Here is a 17,357-nt window from a genome sequence, read left to right as displayed (position 1 = left end):
ATCATAGCCAGCTAAGAATGAGAGTTAGTTCCCTTTCCAACATGTTACCATTTGACATTTGGTCATATCAGATTTTGTGAACTGGACTGCCTAGATAGTATTAACATTAAAAACAAGGGGGGTTATATTTAATAGAAAATGTTGATGACTACTTCCAGAAGAAATCAGCCAAGGCATATTATCTGCTGATTCCTCTTATCTCAATGCAATGTTGACAAAAGAAAATGATGTATTTGTTCATGAAAGCACATGTTTAATTTTTGTAGAATGTTTTGTTGAAAAAACTAATAAGAGAATCATCTTTCATGTCACTCTGCTTTAAACATAAAGGCTTTTTGAGTCTGCAGTCTTTGGAGTCCTTCCTCACACAGAGCACATGGTTTACGTTTGAACCAGCCTGCAGGTTTGCTTGAATTGGATCATCTTTTCAGAAATCTGAGTGATCTGATTTTGTAATTTAAATTTGAGCCACAGTGGCTCAATCTTTTTTTATTCATTGCTTAAATCAGGTTAATCAATGAGTTTAGTGGAGTTTCCCCCCTCCTCAGTCAGATAATGAACTCCAGGAGATCTCCGAGGGCAAGGGGGAAGGAAACCAAGGGATGAGAAATTCATACATAACCTTTTATTTGTGCCACTGACTGTGCAAATCTAAGTAGGATTACACCCTGAGATTGTACTGTAAGTCTTCTACAATATTCTCATTAGTAAAATAGTTATTTTAAAGTATAACACCATGATATTAATCGTCTCACCTACATGCTTGCAGACCATGTGCAATAAAGCCCATGAAAAGTAAGAAGGCTACATGTCAACAAGGACTTTTAAATACCAATCTTGCATTTAGTGATGGCATACCATTTTGCACTCCTGCAAAGCAATGGCACTTACATTGCCCTGCAAACAAATTTCCCTTGAACCGGAGTCACAAACCACGTTAGCAGGCTATGGGGATTTCTAGTTTCATTCTTAAGTCCTTTTATGCTGTCTATTTCCACTCTTTGATTTATTCTGTTTCAGCAGCGAGCATTTGTACCACAGAGCTGAATCTGGTAGTTTGCATAGGGGTACTACTGAGCTGCTCCAGGGAGCCTTCTCTAGATACCGATCTGTAATGAAACCAGAAGATCCTTTTCTTTTATACAACAATGTGTTTGTTCCATATTTATTTACAGAGGGAAACAAGAACCTTCTTTTGAGCTGTGAAGGCAGATTAGAAGTTCTCATACACGACATCAGAGATTTCCTCTTGTGTTTTCTGGTAAGATACCTAAAGTTCAGAGAAAGCAAGCAAAAATTTAACGTTATTTTCAGGGTGATAGCCAAGGTCCATAGTGATGACACAGTTTAGTGGATCACAGTTTCTTCAGGCTCTGAAATAACTTCATTGGGCAACGTTCAATGGATACTGTACCAATAGAAAATAACATTGCAATTTTGAGGGGAGGGGAGCTGAAAGTGCCCAGAGTGCTGACCAGCTGCTACCCAGGCACACCCCCAAGATATGCTAGCACAGCAACCTGGTGCTGCTGTGCCATTGCCAAATGCCAGCACAGCAATGCCATGCCTCCCCCCCCCCCCAAAGTGCTGTGAGCGCTGACCCTTCACCAGTGAGGGAGAGGGCAGGCCAGAGATGTGGCAGAAATCAGACAGCTCCCTAAGCCACCCTGGCTCAAAAACACACCCCCTTCACCAGCAATGCAAAACCCATGGCTGCCGCCCTGTTGTTGGTTGTTTGACCCCTCTGCACTAGTTGTGTGGTTGCACCTCATGATGTCTTGTAGGTGCAACGGCACAGTTGCTGGGGACACCAGCACAGTTGCTGCCCATATTTCCCCTCTGCAGAAACATTTGTCTGGTCCCTGGCCTGTGCAGTAAGGAGCAGTCCAGCAATGGTGCTGTTGTGCCTGTGACCAGCCACCTCCACTACGTCAGGCCTCAGGACTGCACTGAAATTCTTCTCCTGTCACTAACATTGCCATTTCATAGGCTTTCAGTTTGATATCTTTGCTTATGCTACAGTTGTCTCCTTTACCCCTTCAACTCAGTTGACAAAGTAGTGAAAGAAGAGGCCTGTGAACAATTACGCTGATGGCTTTAGCCAGCTTCTAAATCAGCTAGACTGTTAATCAAATAACTGCTAACATCAACAGCAAAATCCCTCAGAATGTCCTGGAAACATCCTCACAAAGGTGCTATGCAACAAGGATCTCAGCCTTTACACGGTACATGATGGTGAAGCAACTCTGCTCCCATACTTTTATTACCTGTGTCTAGCCCAGTGGAGAACTACGGTAATGTGTTATACATGGGCAACTCCTGAAGACAGCCTGGAAACTACCATTAGTTCGGAATGCAGCAGCCTGATTATTGTCAGGGGCTAGCCAATAGAAACATCTTTTGGCCATTTAGAAAAAGCGACACTGGCTGCAAGTTTGTTTCCAAGTTCAATTCAAAGTGATAGTTTTGACCTCTGAAATTCTTCAGTCTAGGATCCACATATCAGAATTGTTTTGCCCCATATGTCCTCATGCAGCTATTACCATCCTCTAGTTGCCACTTTCTGGTTGTACACACACACCCCTTGACATCTAGCAGAGCCTGGTCTTTTTCCATAGTGGGTTCCACCTTGTGGAACCAGGTCCTATAAAGAGATGAGGGGGGTGCCATCCCTAGAACTTTTTAGAAAGCCCTGTAAAGCTGTTGTATTTGCTAGGGCTTTAGACAGGCTTGAGCTGTGAGCAGTTTGATTATCCCATAATAAGTTTCATAATAAGAATGCTACCACTTAAAGGGTTATGTCCTTCATATTCCCCAATCTCACTTTACATAAGGATGGAGCAAGTCCTTTCCGGATGATCTTAACGTACGCAGAAGATTGTCAGTCTTGTAATGCTTTTGAACAGGCTCATTGTCATGACCCCTGAAATCCTGAGTCACACCCAAAAAGGGTAGATGTTTAAAACTTTCTAATATCAACATTTTCTGAGATTGTAACTCCAGGTTCATACATCTTCATACGCTCAGCAAGGGGTTTCTGACAGAGTACCACAATGCTGCCACCTTGCCTTCAATCTCTGGTTGATGCTGCATTAAATACCACATTGGGGGTGGGGTCATTTGAACCTCTGATGAATTCCCAGGATTTGAACATAAATATTAAGTTAGAAGTCTCTTCCAAATTATGGAACACAACTGTTTGTACTGGCTGCACCAATACCCATCCTGAAAATGTATTTTGTGGCATAATATAGAATGGAACTGTTAAAATTTTAGATTGTCACAGTAGTTTTTTCAACTCCTACCAGTAAAACTATGTTATTTGCTGTGTGATATTTTAAAGCTTCGCAGCTAGGGCATTTTCTGTGCTTCAGTTGCATCCTCATAACACCCAATGTTGTGAGGACTATGAAGCTAAAGGCTCAGACTAAAATATCATACATTAAATTTAGTTTCCTCAATTTAACTATGTATCCACAAGTGGCAAGCTACTGGATGGGGAGTAAATATGGGAATCAATTATGTCTTGGCATACCTGTGGAAAATGAAATGTGTCAGTTAGAAATGTGGTATCCCACTGCACTTTAATGTATAGACTTCAGAATCCAGAAGTCCATGGATTAGAGCCACGTGTTTTTAATTCACACATTTCATTTTTGTGGCTATACTGAGCTGATCACTTCATGCATCTGCTATTTGCTCAGAACAACCAACATCCAAATAAGCCCCAAGGGCAATATAGGCATAATCGGGAAATTAAGCAGCTGCCATTCCAATTGGTCTTGTCTACAGAGAGATGCTTTGGCAACCTTTATACCTTTTCAGAGCCAGTTACATGAAACAAGACGCCAGATAAATGACAGCGAAGTCCAAAATGTTCTTTTTCTAACTTCAGTTTGAAGAATTAGCTTCATTTTGGAAGAGAAGAAATGCAGGAGACTGGTACAGTGTACGGTAGTTGTTCTTTCCCCCTCACTTTTCATTATCTCATTTCTATTTTGATTTAAATTAGTTATATCATACAGCTACTACTGGCATAGCACCATGTCTAACCCTATATAGCCCCTGCAAAAAATTGCCTGCCTTCTTTATTAAATATGCAGCAGTAGAGAGGAGGTGTTTAAAAAGAGAATGACAAGCATCTCGTGACTGAGAATCACACACACCTTCAGACTGCTAGTGGCATTATTTTCTACAGTCAGCTCAAGCTTGAACGTCTACTCACCCCATTCTATATATACTCTGGGGTGGCAGGAATTTCGTGGGTATTAATATAAATCTAACCCAAGTCTTGCAAAAGTGATGTCAGACTGAACTGGACAGAGATTATTTTAATCATGCTGGGAGTAATCTGCTGATGTTCTGGTTGAGGAAAAAGCCTCCAAAAACACAGGAAAAAAAGAAGGGAAAGAAACCTCTGATAGAAGACAGAAAAAAAATGTGCAAAGTAACAGAGGTTACAAGGCATTTATCTAATAACTTGTAGCTACAAAATTTTACAAAACAGTAGTAACAACAAAGGTTCAAATAAATTGCAAAACATTGATTACAGTGTACAAATAATGAACAAAAGCAAAAACAAAAGATCCACAACAGTGACGGGTCTGCCAGCACTTTTGCTTTTGCTCATTATTTGTACACTGTCATCCATGTTTTGCAATTTATTTGAACCTTTGATGTTACTGCTAATTTGTAAAATTTTGGAGTAGCTACAGGTTATTAAACGCCTTGTAACCTCTGTTGCTTTGCATGTTTTTTTCCTGAGGAAAAGGTCTGCCAAATCCCCCTGGCCCAGAGAAAACGCCTTCTGGCAGGCTGACACCCAGTTTGTGTCACAGGGACTGTTTGGAACACAGAGGTCAAAAGGACAGATAAAGGATTATTATTATTTTTTCCCAATAAAGAGTTGGTATTGTACCACTGGCTATAGATAACCTTGAAAATGAGTTCTGCTGGAAGTGGCTTCCCTTAGCCTTGCCACAGGCAGAAGATGCTACGGACTGGCGTGAGTGCTTAGGTTGAGTTAGCTTGTTATGCCTATGCACAGTCTATAAGCCACAGATCACTCCTTTTCTGACAGCCTTCCCAATACATAAGTGAGCCTGTGAGGATGCCCATTACATTGACCATTCTAAGAGAACCCTCAGCAAAGACATAGCAAGCTTATCAAATTCACCTTAGGTGTAGGCTCCTTTTTCTGTGATGATTTGTCCTCAATGACTGAATAGATGTCAGGTTCATGAGGTCCTAAGGCCTGAAGAGGGAGAAATAGGGGGGAAGGCAGATGCTCATTGTACACACAAATTAAATAAGCGTGTTTTGAAAGGCCTAAGCAAATAAGGAAACATGGGAGAATTTTACTAGGGGTCCAAGAAGCCAAATGCAACCCTATCAGCATTCAATGAGGAGGGGGTCAGACTAAATATGTACATTGTCAAAAAGTTCCAAAGAAAGGGATCCCAAAATTGTAATGCAGCACAAGATTGCACTCTAGGGAGAGAAGGCCCAGCTGAATGTGCATAATGGCTGTAAATGGTGCAGTCGTTCTGTGTTCTTGTATGCTGTGTTCAGCTCCCTTTTATTATCTCTTTGGAGCAATTGGGCTGAGATGGGATGCTACCAGTGTAATCCTCCTAAGCAGAGTTACAACCCTCTGAAGTCCATTGAAGTTAATGAGCTTAGAAGGATGTGACTCTGCTTAGGATTGCGCTGAATTGTTCTTGTTACTGATAGGCGAGGGGGGGGGGAAGAAGAGTGCAAAAAAGTAGGGCCCATTTATAGCCTTCTCCAATTACAGCAATTTCTGTTTGAGAGATTCAAGGCTGGAGCTGCTCTTTCTCCTCAGAGTGTACGGTAGTGGAAATTAAGTTTGCAAATAAGCACATGCAGAGAGACAAATAAGCACATGCAGAGAGACATTCTTGACCCACCACTTGTCTCCCAAAAAATCACTAAAAAGACATCAAATTTACCTACATTAGACATTCTACCCAAAAGCCAAAAACAACTGTTAGGAAGGCTATTTACATGTGTGTTTATAGTAATGACAGGTTGCCATGGACATGGTGGCTGTTTCCCTGGGAACAGGAAGGCGGGAAGAGCCTTAGCAGGCAAGACAGACAGGTGGCATTAACTGAAGAACTGGAATTGTGCAATCCTTCAATGGGTCAACAATGAAGCAAAAATTAAGTCATCATGGTCCTGATTTCCTGCCCCCCATTTCAAACAGAATGGCCATCAGTACGTCCACTGGCAGTAGGCTTGCCATTTTCCCAGAGGCAGAAGGCAAATACCCACCTCAGGCTCCAGCCCCACCGGTGCTCTTTGCTTCAGTGGGAGCAAAAAGTGGGGTTAGGGAGCGACCCCCCCCCCCCGCGATGTGTCACTTTCATTTTGTACCTGGAAGTGACATCACTAAACTCTAATTCTCCCATCTTGGGTGAATTCCTACAGCATCATAATGTCACTTCTGGATACAAACCAAAAGTGACATCACAATGTCTCTCCCCACCCCTAAAATATTCCTGCTGGTTGCAGAACTCAGCTAACAACCCTAACTGGCAGTGTATTCCGCAATTTGATTACTTGTGTGTTCTGAGTCTATTACCAATCATTGGGGGCCTCCAAAGTTCTGTGCCAGGCAACTAATGGGAGGTTTGGGGTGGGGATATTGGGGGGGGGGGTCTGCACCTCTACGTCACTCCCAGGGGAAACTTTGAAGTGACATGGGGTAGATCTAGGAATCACCAGAAACTCTATGGTAAAGAGTTTCTGGTGATCCCTAGTACTACCCTATACTGGGTTTTCTCCAGAAGTGACATAGCAGTGCAGATGCTGTTACCATGTTTTAAAATTTTTCTTTCCCTTCCACTTGGAGCTACAGTAGGCAACTAGGGCTGCCATAGCAGGAGTTCTGGCAGCTTTAATTAGTACCCTGAGTTCTAGTATTAAAGCTGCTGTTCAACAGCACCTTTACTACTGCTGGCCTAAGCGCCAGGCTCCCTGTAACTCCTGGATGTTCTTTAATCTGCCTCTTCTCCAGGTTCATGAAGCTCTTTCCCTCCATTCTGGCAAAGCCTCTCCTTTGGACCTCCAAACAGGGTTTCTCTAGTTTTTTCTCTGCTAGTTTTTACTCTCTCTCTCTCTCTCTCTCAGGGCTCCCCTCAGTGACTTCTCCCTCTCTGAGTCTTCTAGTTCTCATGGCAACCAGAACTAGTCAGCAGCCTGCTTTTCACCCTAGGTTGAATTTTAGTTTGCCACACTTCACACAATGTTTGTTATTGATACTTACAGCATAGAGGGACCCTGGAAGCTCTGAGCGGCTTGTAGAGTGTTCAGGTTCTGATCCCTGAGCTGGGCGCTTCTCAGCCTTCTTCCTCCAAAGACATACCACCTATTCATGAAGATATAATAAATGGGAGTAAACAGCAGTGCATTCGTTCCAGTTTTTAAAAAGCATTTTTATTACTATTAGCTACCACTTTTGAGAGCCAGTGTGGTGTAGTGGTTAAGGTGCAGGACTGTGTGTGTGTGCCCTCAAGTCACAGCTGACTTATGGTGACCCTGTAGGGTTTTCAAGGCAAGGGACGTTCAGAGGTGGTTTGCCATTGCCTGCCTCTGCATGGGCTGAGAGAGTTCTGAGAGAACTGTGACTGGCCCAAGGTCACCCAGCAGGCTTCATGGGAGGAATTGAACCTGGTTCTCCAGTTTAGAGTCCGCCACTCTTAACCACTACATCAAATCCCCACTTGCACCATGGAAGCTTGCTGGGGGACCTTGGGCCACTTACACACTCTCAGCCCTGACCCTGGCTACTGTTTGGATGGGAGACCTCCAAGGAATACCATGGTTGTGAGGTGGAGGCAGGCAACGGCAAACCGCCTCTTGCCTTGAAAACCCTACAGGTCGCCCATAAGTCAGCTGTGACTTGACAGCATGAAAAAGCCAGCACTTTAACTTTCATAGGAGCTCAAAAGCAGTTTGAATGTATCCAACAATCACACTACATGTCTATTATACTGATGAAGTTAATAAACCGGACTGGGCTTACAGCCTGTCCATTTGTCTAATTTAGTGGATCAGAGGCAAAGTTTCAGTGCTGGTTTAGCACAAGACAGTTAAGATGACCCATACAGCAAAAGCTACCTACACTAGGCATGGCCTAGATGCAAGGTAATGAACACTAAAATGGGTAGTTGACCATTCCAAGCACCTGAAATGCAAGTTAGCCCCACCTTCCAGGAAGGGAACTCAGGGTGGCTTTGCCTGGCAGCAGGTTATAACGAAATCTGGCTGAAAACATACTTGTCAAGCAGTAACCATGTACTCAGCTTGGGCTCCAAGTGCTGTGGTATTCAGAACCCACGTACTCAGAATATCTATGATGCAAATCTTTTGTATCCAAGTAACAAGTGTGTTGTGATGGAGATAATTTTTTTGATAACTTGCCTCTCTCTTCCAGAACAGCAGTACTGTTCCCACGATACTCACAGCAGCCAGAACAACTGTAAGGGTGATGATGCACATCCACGTAGCAAGGAGAGGCTCAGTGTATCCTCTGTCTACAAGGGAAAGGAAATAAAGAAGAAAGCAAAGCATCCAGTACTCAAGTGGACGTTGATAGCCAGTGTTGGTTGTTTTGTTTATAACCTCTAGCATGAAAATGAAGATCTGTGATAAAACTAAAATTCACTATGGATCTTGCGGCTTTCTTGGGTGGATTGATGGCTTTGTATAACAGCAACAATACAAATTTTTCTTTTCAACACTTCCTGGGTGAATCTGAAATGTCTTACCCATTTGCAAGGTGGCACCTTTAGACGAGTTTGCTGGTTCCAGTTTTTATTGGTCAGTAAGTATGCACTGACACATTGCTGTGGGACCAGCTTTAGCAACCCTGTTGCTGTCTCCTGATACTCTCCAGTTAAGGCACCATGTCTCCTTCCTCTTTCAATGGCTCTCAGCAGCAGTAGCTAAAGTCTTCCCAGCAAATAACCACCTTAGCCCTCAAGCACTCCAATCTTAAAAGAATTGCACTGGCTGTTTCTGAACATAATTCAAAATGCTGGTTAAAGCCCTAAACAACCTTGGGGCAAATTCCACATTTTAATCATTCACTGAATAAAGAAGTATTTCATTTTGTCCATCCTGAATCTACTGCCCATCAGCTTATTGGATGCCCCCTAGTTCTATAATTTTGGGAGAGGGAGAAGAAGTTCTCTTTGTCAACTCTTTCCACCCCATGCATAATTTTATAAACCTTTATCATGTCCCCCTTAGTAGTCTCTTTCCTAAACTGAAAAGTCCCAGACAGTTCAGCCTTTCCTCATAGGAAAAGTACTCCAACCCCTTAAGCATCTTGGTTGCCATCTTATGTACTTTTCCAGCTCTGCACTGTCCTTTTTGAGATTGGTGACCAGAACTGCATACTCCAAATGAGGCCACAGAGGCATTATAGTATTGGCCACTTATTTTCAAATCCATTCTTAATAATCCCTAGCATAGAGTTTGCCTTTTTCACTGCTGCGGCACCCTGGGCTGATACTTTAATTGAGAGCCTTGCAAGAGGGTGGCTCCCTTTGGCATTAACTTCTTGCCATTGGGGTCCTGAGTGTGCACACTGTTCTCACACTAGAACCTTTGTGATGCAAAATGTACAAAAATCAGCATAAAAAGATACACTGAACACCCTGAAAGGAAAGCAGAAAATAGTGTGTGTAACATAGTAGAAAAGGGATAGGGCATAGTCATCTTGCTTAAACTGGCTGTGGCGCAAATAGACATTGCAGCAGACTTTTCAGTACTTAGGGGAGAGAAAATGACTGCAAAGAAGGTAGTTATGGACATAAGACTATTTAGTGAAATAGAGAGAAAAACAATTTACCGTAATTCCATGCAGCATATTTAATGATTATCCATTGGTTTTGCTATAATATTGGTTGTATATCTTCTATGATGGCGAGAAGTTTAAAACTAGCCTACTAGAGGTCTGAGCTTGAGGTGTATTCTATGGAAAGGCTTCCCAGTTATTCCTACTTCTGACTAAGCTTGGTTTCTTCTGGTCAGAGACTGCATTATCCATGGGGCCTTATCGTCTCTCTCACTCAATTATGTCTAGTCATTAGATCATCTCCTGGCTACCCTATGCCCATGATCTATCCACTGCTCCCAGTACTAATCCATATTTCCAGCACTAGCCTCCAATTCACAACTGCCCTGGGCTGATCTCCTGGCTATTTAACTTGGTTTAAATTTTAATAACACCTGGCTTAACTCCTTGATTGGACCTGGTTTAATGCCTTGAATGGTCAAGTCATATTACTAATTCCTCAGTTTCAATCTGAAGATTTAATCTGTACTTAATTCTGCTGGTATATAAATCTAACACTGCTTCTAAATCAATGCTGACTATTCTTCTTGTTGCCCTGACTTGGATGGTCCAGGTGAGCCGATCTTGTCAGATATCAGAAGCTACGAAGGGTCAGCCCTGGTGAGTATTTGGATGGGAAACCACCAAGGAAGTCTAGGGTTACTACACAGAGGCAGGCAATGACAAAACACCTCTGTATGTCTCTTGCCTTGAAAATCCTACAAGGTCACAATAACTCAGTTGCAACTTGACAACACTTTCCACCACCGTTCTTCCTGAATACATCCCTGCTGCTGTTTGCCCCATTCCTTCTAAGTGTGCACATACTGTAGAGACATGGAGGCCTGGAAAAAATTGTAATCTTTGCGGGAAAAGTTTTTTCCCCAAGGGAAATTTTTCAATTTTTTCAAGGGGGGTTGGGGAACACCCAAAGGGGCACTCCAATCAAATATTTTCTCTTTTGGAATGAGTGAGCTGCTTTTTAAATTTAAGACTAGCATGTACTCATTCAAAATGTATAGTATGGAAATTTTGATATAATACAATCTACAGTTTAACTTGGTATCCAATATGTTGTGACTGTATGAGACTCTTTCTGTCCAAATAACACACTCTTTTATGTTTTCTGCAAAATTTGTTTAACTTTATTTTTCCTTGTCTCTCAAATAGCAAAAATAAATACATATATGTGCTAAGGTAGCATAGGATGTGTCTTTTTGCTACTTTCTCTCTCAAGTATTGGGTATATTTTGCTTGTTAAAAACTAAGGTATTTATATTTTAAATTCCATAAATATGCCAAATAGTATAATTTTATACACTAAGTTATAAGTGATACATTTTGTTGCTAAAAAGCAGTAAAATAACTTTAATAGGAAGCTATTGCATATATTTCCGTTCCTCCCTTTCCATATCCCCCACAAAATTAACTGACACTGAATTAGCTTTTCATTAGCACCACTCGCACCCATGAGCTATGTATAAATGGCATGTTTTCTTCATCACATTGTGCAGCACTTCTGGGAAGCCTGTCCACCAGAGACTAAGGAGCACCCTGCATAGTAATTAGTTTCACTTTAAACTAGGTTACACGTATGTATGTGTTTCTGTCTGTCTTTGAGAGTCAGACAAGAGAGAATCAGCAATTTTTTCAAAGAGTTGAAGGTATTCATCTCACTTTTGCCTCTGATAAACAGCCTTCTGAATTATTTGAAAATTTCTTTGACCAAAGGTGAAAGTGGGAGAAATAAATATACAAACCCACAGGAAACAAAGGCCATTCATGCATGGGAAGTTTTACCTGGGATTTGCCGCTCTCTAGATGCATTTTCCCCATCTGAATTCCTAGAACTCAAAAATAAGCCCCCATGCAGGGTTTTGAGAATTCATATGGGGGAAATGTGCATCTTGACAGTGGCAAATCCAAGGCAAAACCTCCCATGCGTACATGGCCTTAAAGCCACTCTCAACTCATACTATTGGATTGTCTGGTGCCTCATTTTCTCCTATATGCGTTTCAGGCAGAGACATACAACATCCATTGCAAGAAGACAACCTAGCTTGTTTTCATATAAAACAAACCAAAGTTGAAAACCATAATCTAAATGTTGTTGGTCACACTCTTCTCCCACGAACCTTGACCTGCCATAGACAGCTTACCTCTAAAAAGGATAAAAGTCCCCATTCCTTGTTTTTCTCTATCTTTCCACTTAGCTTGGCAGTAGTAAGCACCACTTGCAGAGGTATGTTCGGTAGGTTTGATAGAAATGCTGCACATTTTTGTCGCTGTGGTGTTCTCTTTTCCAGGAGGGATTGTTTCAGAAAATGTCGATGTGTGAACTGTGTTTCTCTCACCTTCTGAGTTAATTCGGTAATAAATAATTTCAAAGTCTGTATATTCTGGTTTATAAGGAAAGATAACTTTGCAGTTTGTATTCACTTGTTCGTTGGCAAAAGCAGTCTGGATTAAAGATTCTTGTTGTACTTCGAAAGTGCCTGTTAGATGACAAAGTGTTATTTTTACATTACCCAAGATTTGAAAACACTGCCCACTTAGATGGGTGTTTTCATCTGCATTTGGCAACAGCAGACTGTATTTTTCACGTGCCATGAAACTGATCTTAGATCAGTCTACAGGAGGACAGCAGTTTTTACTATATGTGAATTCATTAAATAACAGCAAGAGGCAGAGCCCAAGCATATTTTCTCTTGAATTGGTACAAATTTGTAACACAGACCCCACCCCACCTGAGTCCAATATATACAGATAATCTGAGGAGCCATAAAAATGTATATTTTTGAAATATCAAAAATATACATCTGTTTCATTTATACCCTGCATTTCTCCCCAGCGGGGACCCAAAGCATCTTACATGGTTCTCCTTTCCTCAATCTTATCCTCACAACAACTCTGTGAGGTAGGTTAAGCTGAGTGCGCCTGATTGGCTGAGGGTCCTCCCACCAGCTTCCATAGAAGAGTGGGGATTCAAACCAGAGGTCTCCCAGATCCTCCTGACTATATCACGGTAATGGCCTTGCAGAACTGGTTGGCCCCCTAAGCTCCCAAGCCCTGGTAAGGTGTACCCAACCACACCCATTCTTGAGCAGTGGCAAGATGGCATCAAACTAACAAGGAAATCCTATGCAGAGCTACTCCAGCCTAAATCCACTGAAATCAGTAGCTTTGGATTGGAGTAGCTCTGCACAGGATTGCAAGGTAACTGTGTGTGTGTTAAGTGCCGTCAAGTCGCTTCCGAGTCATGGCAACCCTATGAATGAAAGTCCTCCAAAATGTCCTATCTTTGACAGCCTTGCTCAGATCTTGAAAAATTGAAGGCTGTGGCTTCCTTTATTGAGTCCATCCATCTCCTGTTGGGTCTTCCTCTTTTCCTGCTGCCCTCAACGTTTCCTAGCATGACTGTCTTTTCCAGTGACTCTTGTCACTACCAGTCTGGTAACTACCAGTCCACAACATAGTAATCATTCTTACTCTGAGCCCATTCACAGTGTACCCTAGATCTACGTTCAGCGAGCATGCAAGTAATCTTCTAGTTTATAAACTCGCTTCCTACAGTCTCCGGAATGTTTAGTGTGAATTGAACTCTGCTTGTGTACACATGAAACTGCCTTATATGGAATCAGACGATTGATCTATTAATGTCAGTATTGTCTACTCTGACTGGCAACTAGGGTTGCCAACTTCCATGTGAGGCCTGGAGATCTCCCAGGATTACAACTGATCTCCAGATGACAGTTCTCCTGGAGAAAATGGCTGCTTCAGAGGGTAGACTCTATGGCATTATACCATGCTGAGGATCTCCCCTCCCAAACCCTGCCCTTCTCATGGCTCCAATCCCTTCCTCCAAATCTCCAGGAATTTCCCAGCCTGGAGCTGGCAGCCCTAGACAGCACCTCTTCAAAGTCTCAAATAGAGGTTGTTCTTATAATTTTAACTAAAGATGCTGGGAATGGAACCTGGGACCTCCAGCATGCAAAGCAAGTGTTCTAGCACTGATCAGCAGCCCCTGCATAGGACCATTAAGATATGGATCATATAGGCAGGCCATATAGAGAGCTAGCATGGTATAGTAGTTAAGAGCAGCAGACTCTGGAGAACTGGGCTCGATTCCCCATTCCTCCACATGAAGCCTGCTGGGTCACCTTGGGCCAGTTTCAGTTCTCTCATAACTTTTTTAGCCCATACGGAGGCAGGCAATGGCAAACCACCTCTGAATGTCTCTTGCCTTTAAACCCCTATGGGGTCACCATAAGTCCGCTGTGATGATCTCCCTTGCCGCCACCACCACTACAGGCAGGGTTTACTTGCCAATAAATATATGGATGTAGGCCTTGATAACCATCAAACATTGTATAAGCAGGTTGCAGACCTGGCTCCAGTTTAGTCCGTAAGTCACATATACGGTTAGATACAGGCATCTTGGGCCAATGCAGAGCATATCCCAGTATGATTGTTTATAACACTCTGCCCGACAATGGAGAGAGAGATTGTGCTGAACTGTGCAAACTGCTGCCTGCACAGGAATAGAAAATTTCAAATGATACACAAAACCTATGAGCTAAATATTGCGTAAATCTGTTGTCTACAGAGCCACTGGCTTCCTCTTTATTTGTGGGGGGGATTACTTATTTTCTTCTGAAATTCTGGTATGTGGAAAGTGACAGGTGGAAGTGGCTCGATTACTCATCTTGCAGGAATACAGTATTACAGAGTAACAAGAAGGATGTGTGTGTACACAGAAAGTTTTCAAAACTGCGTGTTTGGTATAGCACACCATCTAATTTTATACCAGGTTCCAGGATGTGCTAAGTGGGTCAGTGCTCAATTTTTTTTTTTTTTTGCCAGTGCTGTGTGAGATGAGGCCAGTGCTGTGTGAGACAATGCGCTAATGAGACTCCTGTGACTCTTCTGACGTAATTCTTTGAAGATATCTCACAAGTATAAACATGTCAAAAAGTTATGTCAGAATTGGTTATTCATTTCTAATGATGAATTCATAAGCAGGACCTAACAGGAAACAAAAAGCCTGCTCCTTGGATTCCATCCCTAAAAAGCAATCAAAATGTTTTCCCATGTATTCCAAACTCATTCAAGCAGCCATATATTCTCTCTCTCTCTCTGCGTTCTCATTATACTTCTAATTCATAGAAAGTGTTAAAAGCAAGACAGTGTGGTATAGTGGTGGGACAGTCAGACTAGGATGGGGGAGAACCAATTTCAAATCTCCACTCTGCCACAGATGCTTGCTAGATGACCCTGGGTCTCTCTCAGCCTCACCTAGCCTATCCAGTTTCACGTGGATAAAATGGAGGAGAGATAACAGTGTTGTAAGACATTTTGGGTTCCCTTTGGGGAGAAAAGCAAGACATCAGTCAAATAAACATTGTCAAGGCCAACCCACTACTGGGAGGAAAAACACGAACAAAAGTCAACATGCTCATTTCAGACCAAAGTGTGTCACAAGCATAGGCAAGAATCCTGTACAACCCACATCCGACATGAGCAGTCACAGTCTTTCACCCCATCGCTCCTCTGGAATATGGAGAGATTAATACCAGCCTTACAGAATTGGTATACCCAAATAGATAATGCATAAGAAGCATACAAGAAAAGCATTATATGAATTCTGGGTATTATTTATTATTAACAAAAGGTCCATCAAGTTTGATGGGGGGATGAGAGGGAAGAAGAGGGAATAATCCTTTCCCCCAGTGTACTCACTACATGCTTTGCATTCTGCCTTCCACACTGCCAGCAGCCTTTTCCTACCATCTCTAATTCCATTCATTAACATATGGGGAGGAGGGTAGTCTCAAAAGTTTTAAAGCAGTATATCTTAAGCTATTAATCATCAATGGGTTTGGACCCACATGCTGGCTATTTATTTGGGTCACACCATCGTCTACTAGCTAGGTCACACCATTTTCTTTTTCTTGCTAGGAGATTAAGACCAAAACCACACATCGAGCATAGGAATGTAGAAATACAGTTGTAAATCAACCTGCCTGCATGACCATTAATTGATTAAGAAAAATTGTATATTAGAATTGCATTTCAGTTTTTCACACATGGATATTAATAAATAGAAAACGGCCAAAAGGCACCCTAAAGTGGCATGGGTAAATTTGGCCTTAGAGAATATGACAGAGGAGACTACAAAAGAAGGCAAAAGAAGGACATGTACTAAAATGAAATAAGTATTTGATCTGAACATTTGATTGCCTATAAGAGATCAGTTAAAATATATTTGCAAATGAGCAGATGAGAGATTAGTCAGAACAAGGAATAGAATACGTGCCTTTTTTTACCTCCACTGTGAAGAATCCAGAGAAGCAAGATGACAAGATCTATACTGGAGGCCATGACAGCTAGTGAAAAGAGGTTGCTGGTAGAGAGCCCTCAAGGACCTAGCTAAGCGATGTTACAATTAAAAAATGCTCTCGCTCTTTCTCTTCCCTTTTCTTGGGGTGGGCGGGACAGTTCTCAGAGGAACAAACAGTACTACTGTTGTTGGTTCCCTGAACATATTCAGTCTCTTCTGCTTTTTAGCCACACTAAAAATGCTGAGACATGAACAGGCATCTTCTGCTGTACAGGATTAGGGCTTGTACAAAAAATCAGTTGCCTGAAGCAGAAAATTCCCTTCCACTACTTAGTGCAGGACTCAGTCCACAATTAGTTCTCTTGCACAAATCCCATTGTAATGAACAAGAACAGCAGAAGTGCTGAAAAATTAGGTGCTTCTTGTTAACATGTTAGTCGGCAAGCAGCCACCACAACTCCCTTTTATTTTATGGCGATCCATTTACATGCAGTTTGCAAACTGTGCCCTATATAAAAATGCTTACAATGAAGAAAATGTGTCATCTCTAAAGTATACCTTACTGGTTTTCAAGTAAGTCACCATCTCTCAATGATTTCCTGTCTGCAAACAAGGCTCTGCCACATGTCGTTGTTGTGAGAATAAATGCTGCCTTGATTAAACTTTTTAGATCCTATAGTCACAGCCCAATGCACCTTCCAATGTACACATAAAATCAATAAGGAAAACAATATTTCTTTAAAAAAAACAGTGAAATAGCAAGGCAAACATCGAATCAGCTGGATCAGCAGCCAAAAACAACAATTAACAATATCTAAAATCCCCCAACCTAGAATGAATAAAATGGCAGTATAAACGAAACGTGAGGGAAAAATAAAAGACAGAACTCCAATGAATTCATGAGGGAAAAGAGACTTTCACCTGACACCAAAACAGTGCAGCCTGGGCACAAGATGAATCTCTGTGGAAAGAGAGAATCAGGGCACTACCACAAAGAAGACTCCCTGTGAAATCCTAAGAATACTTTCCTGGGAGTAAGCTCCACTGAGTAGACTTTAGTAAGATTCTGAGTAGACCTGCTTAGGATTGCTCTGAAAGTGTTATATAAGACTGACAAATAATTATAGTCACTTACAAAGATACCTCCTT

General features: G+C 41.9%; 1 protein-coding gene across 1 annotated transcript; it reads right to left on the bottom strand.

Annotated features, from left to right (window-relative positions):
• Positions 1-1,152: 1,152 nt before the first annotated feature.
• Positions 1,153-16,305, bottom strand: NFAM1 (NFAT activating protein with ITAM motif 1). The gene is made up of 6 exons (XM_056847325.1): positions 16,195-16,305; positions 12,028-12,363; positions 8,449-8,561; positions 7,292-7,393; positions 5,177-5,254; positions 1,153-1,270 (listed from the first exon to the last, which is right to left on the bottom strand). Exons 1-6 carry the CDS (start codon positions 16,247-16,249, stop codon positions 1,214-1,216), a joined length of 741 nt encoding a protein of 246 aa, XP_056703303.1. The 5' UTR covers positions 16,250-16,305; the 3' UTR covers positions 1,153-1,213.
• Between the last annotated feature and the right edge of the window lie 1,052 nt (positions 16,306-17,357).

Source organism: Euleptes europaea, chromosome 3 (assembly GCF_029931775.1).
Source record: "Euleptes europaea isolate rEulEur1 chromosome 3, rEulEur1.hap1, whole genome shotgun sequence".
Classification (NCBI taxonomy): Eukaryota; Metazoa; Chordata; class Lepidosauria; order Squamata; family Sphaerodactylidae; genus Euleptes; species Euleptes europaea.
Note: the sequence above shows the minus strand (reverse complement) of the source record. Positions and strands in the feature narration are given on the sequence as shown.

Excerpts from the sequence above, each read along its gene's own strand:
- NFAM1 (XM_056847325.1), bottom strand. The coding sequence starts at position 16,249 with ATGGCCTCCAGTATAGATCTTGTCATCTTGCTTCTCTGGATTCTTCAC. Across the intron at positions 8,562-12,027 it reads GACTTTTATCCTTTTTAGAG|ACAGAGGATACACTGAGCCT; the intron begins GTAAGCTGTCTA and ends TTTCCCTTGTAG. Across the intron at positions 5,255-7,291 it reads TTCCAGGGTCCCTCTATGCT|GCCTTAGGACCTCATGAACC; the intron begins GTAAGTATCAAT and ends CTCCCTCTTCAG.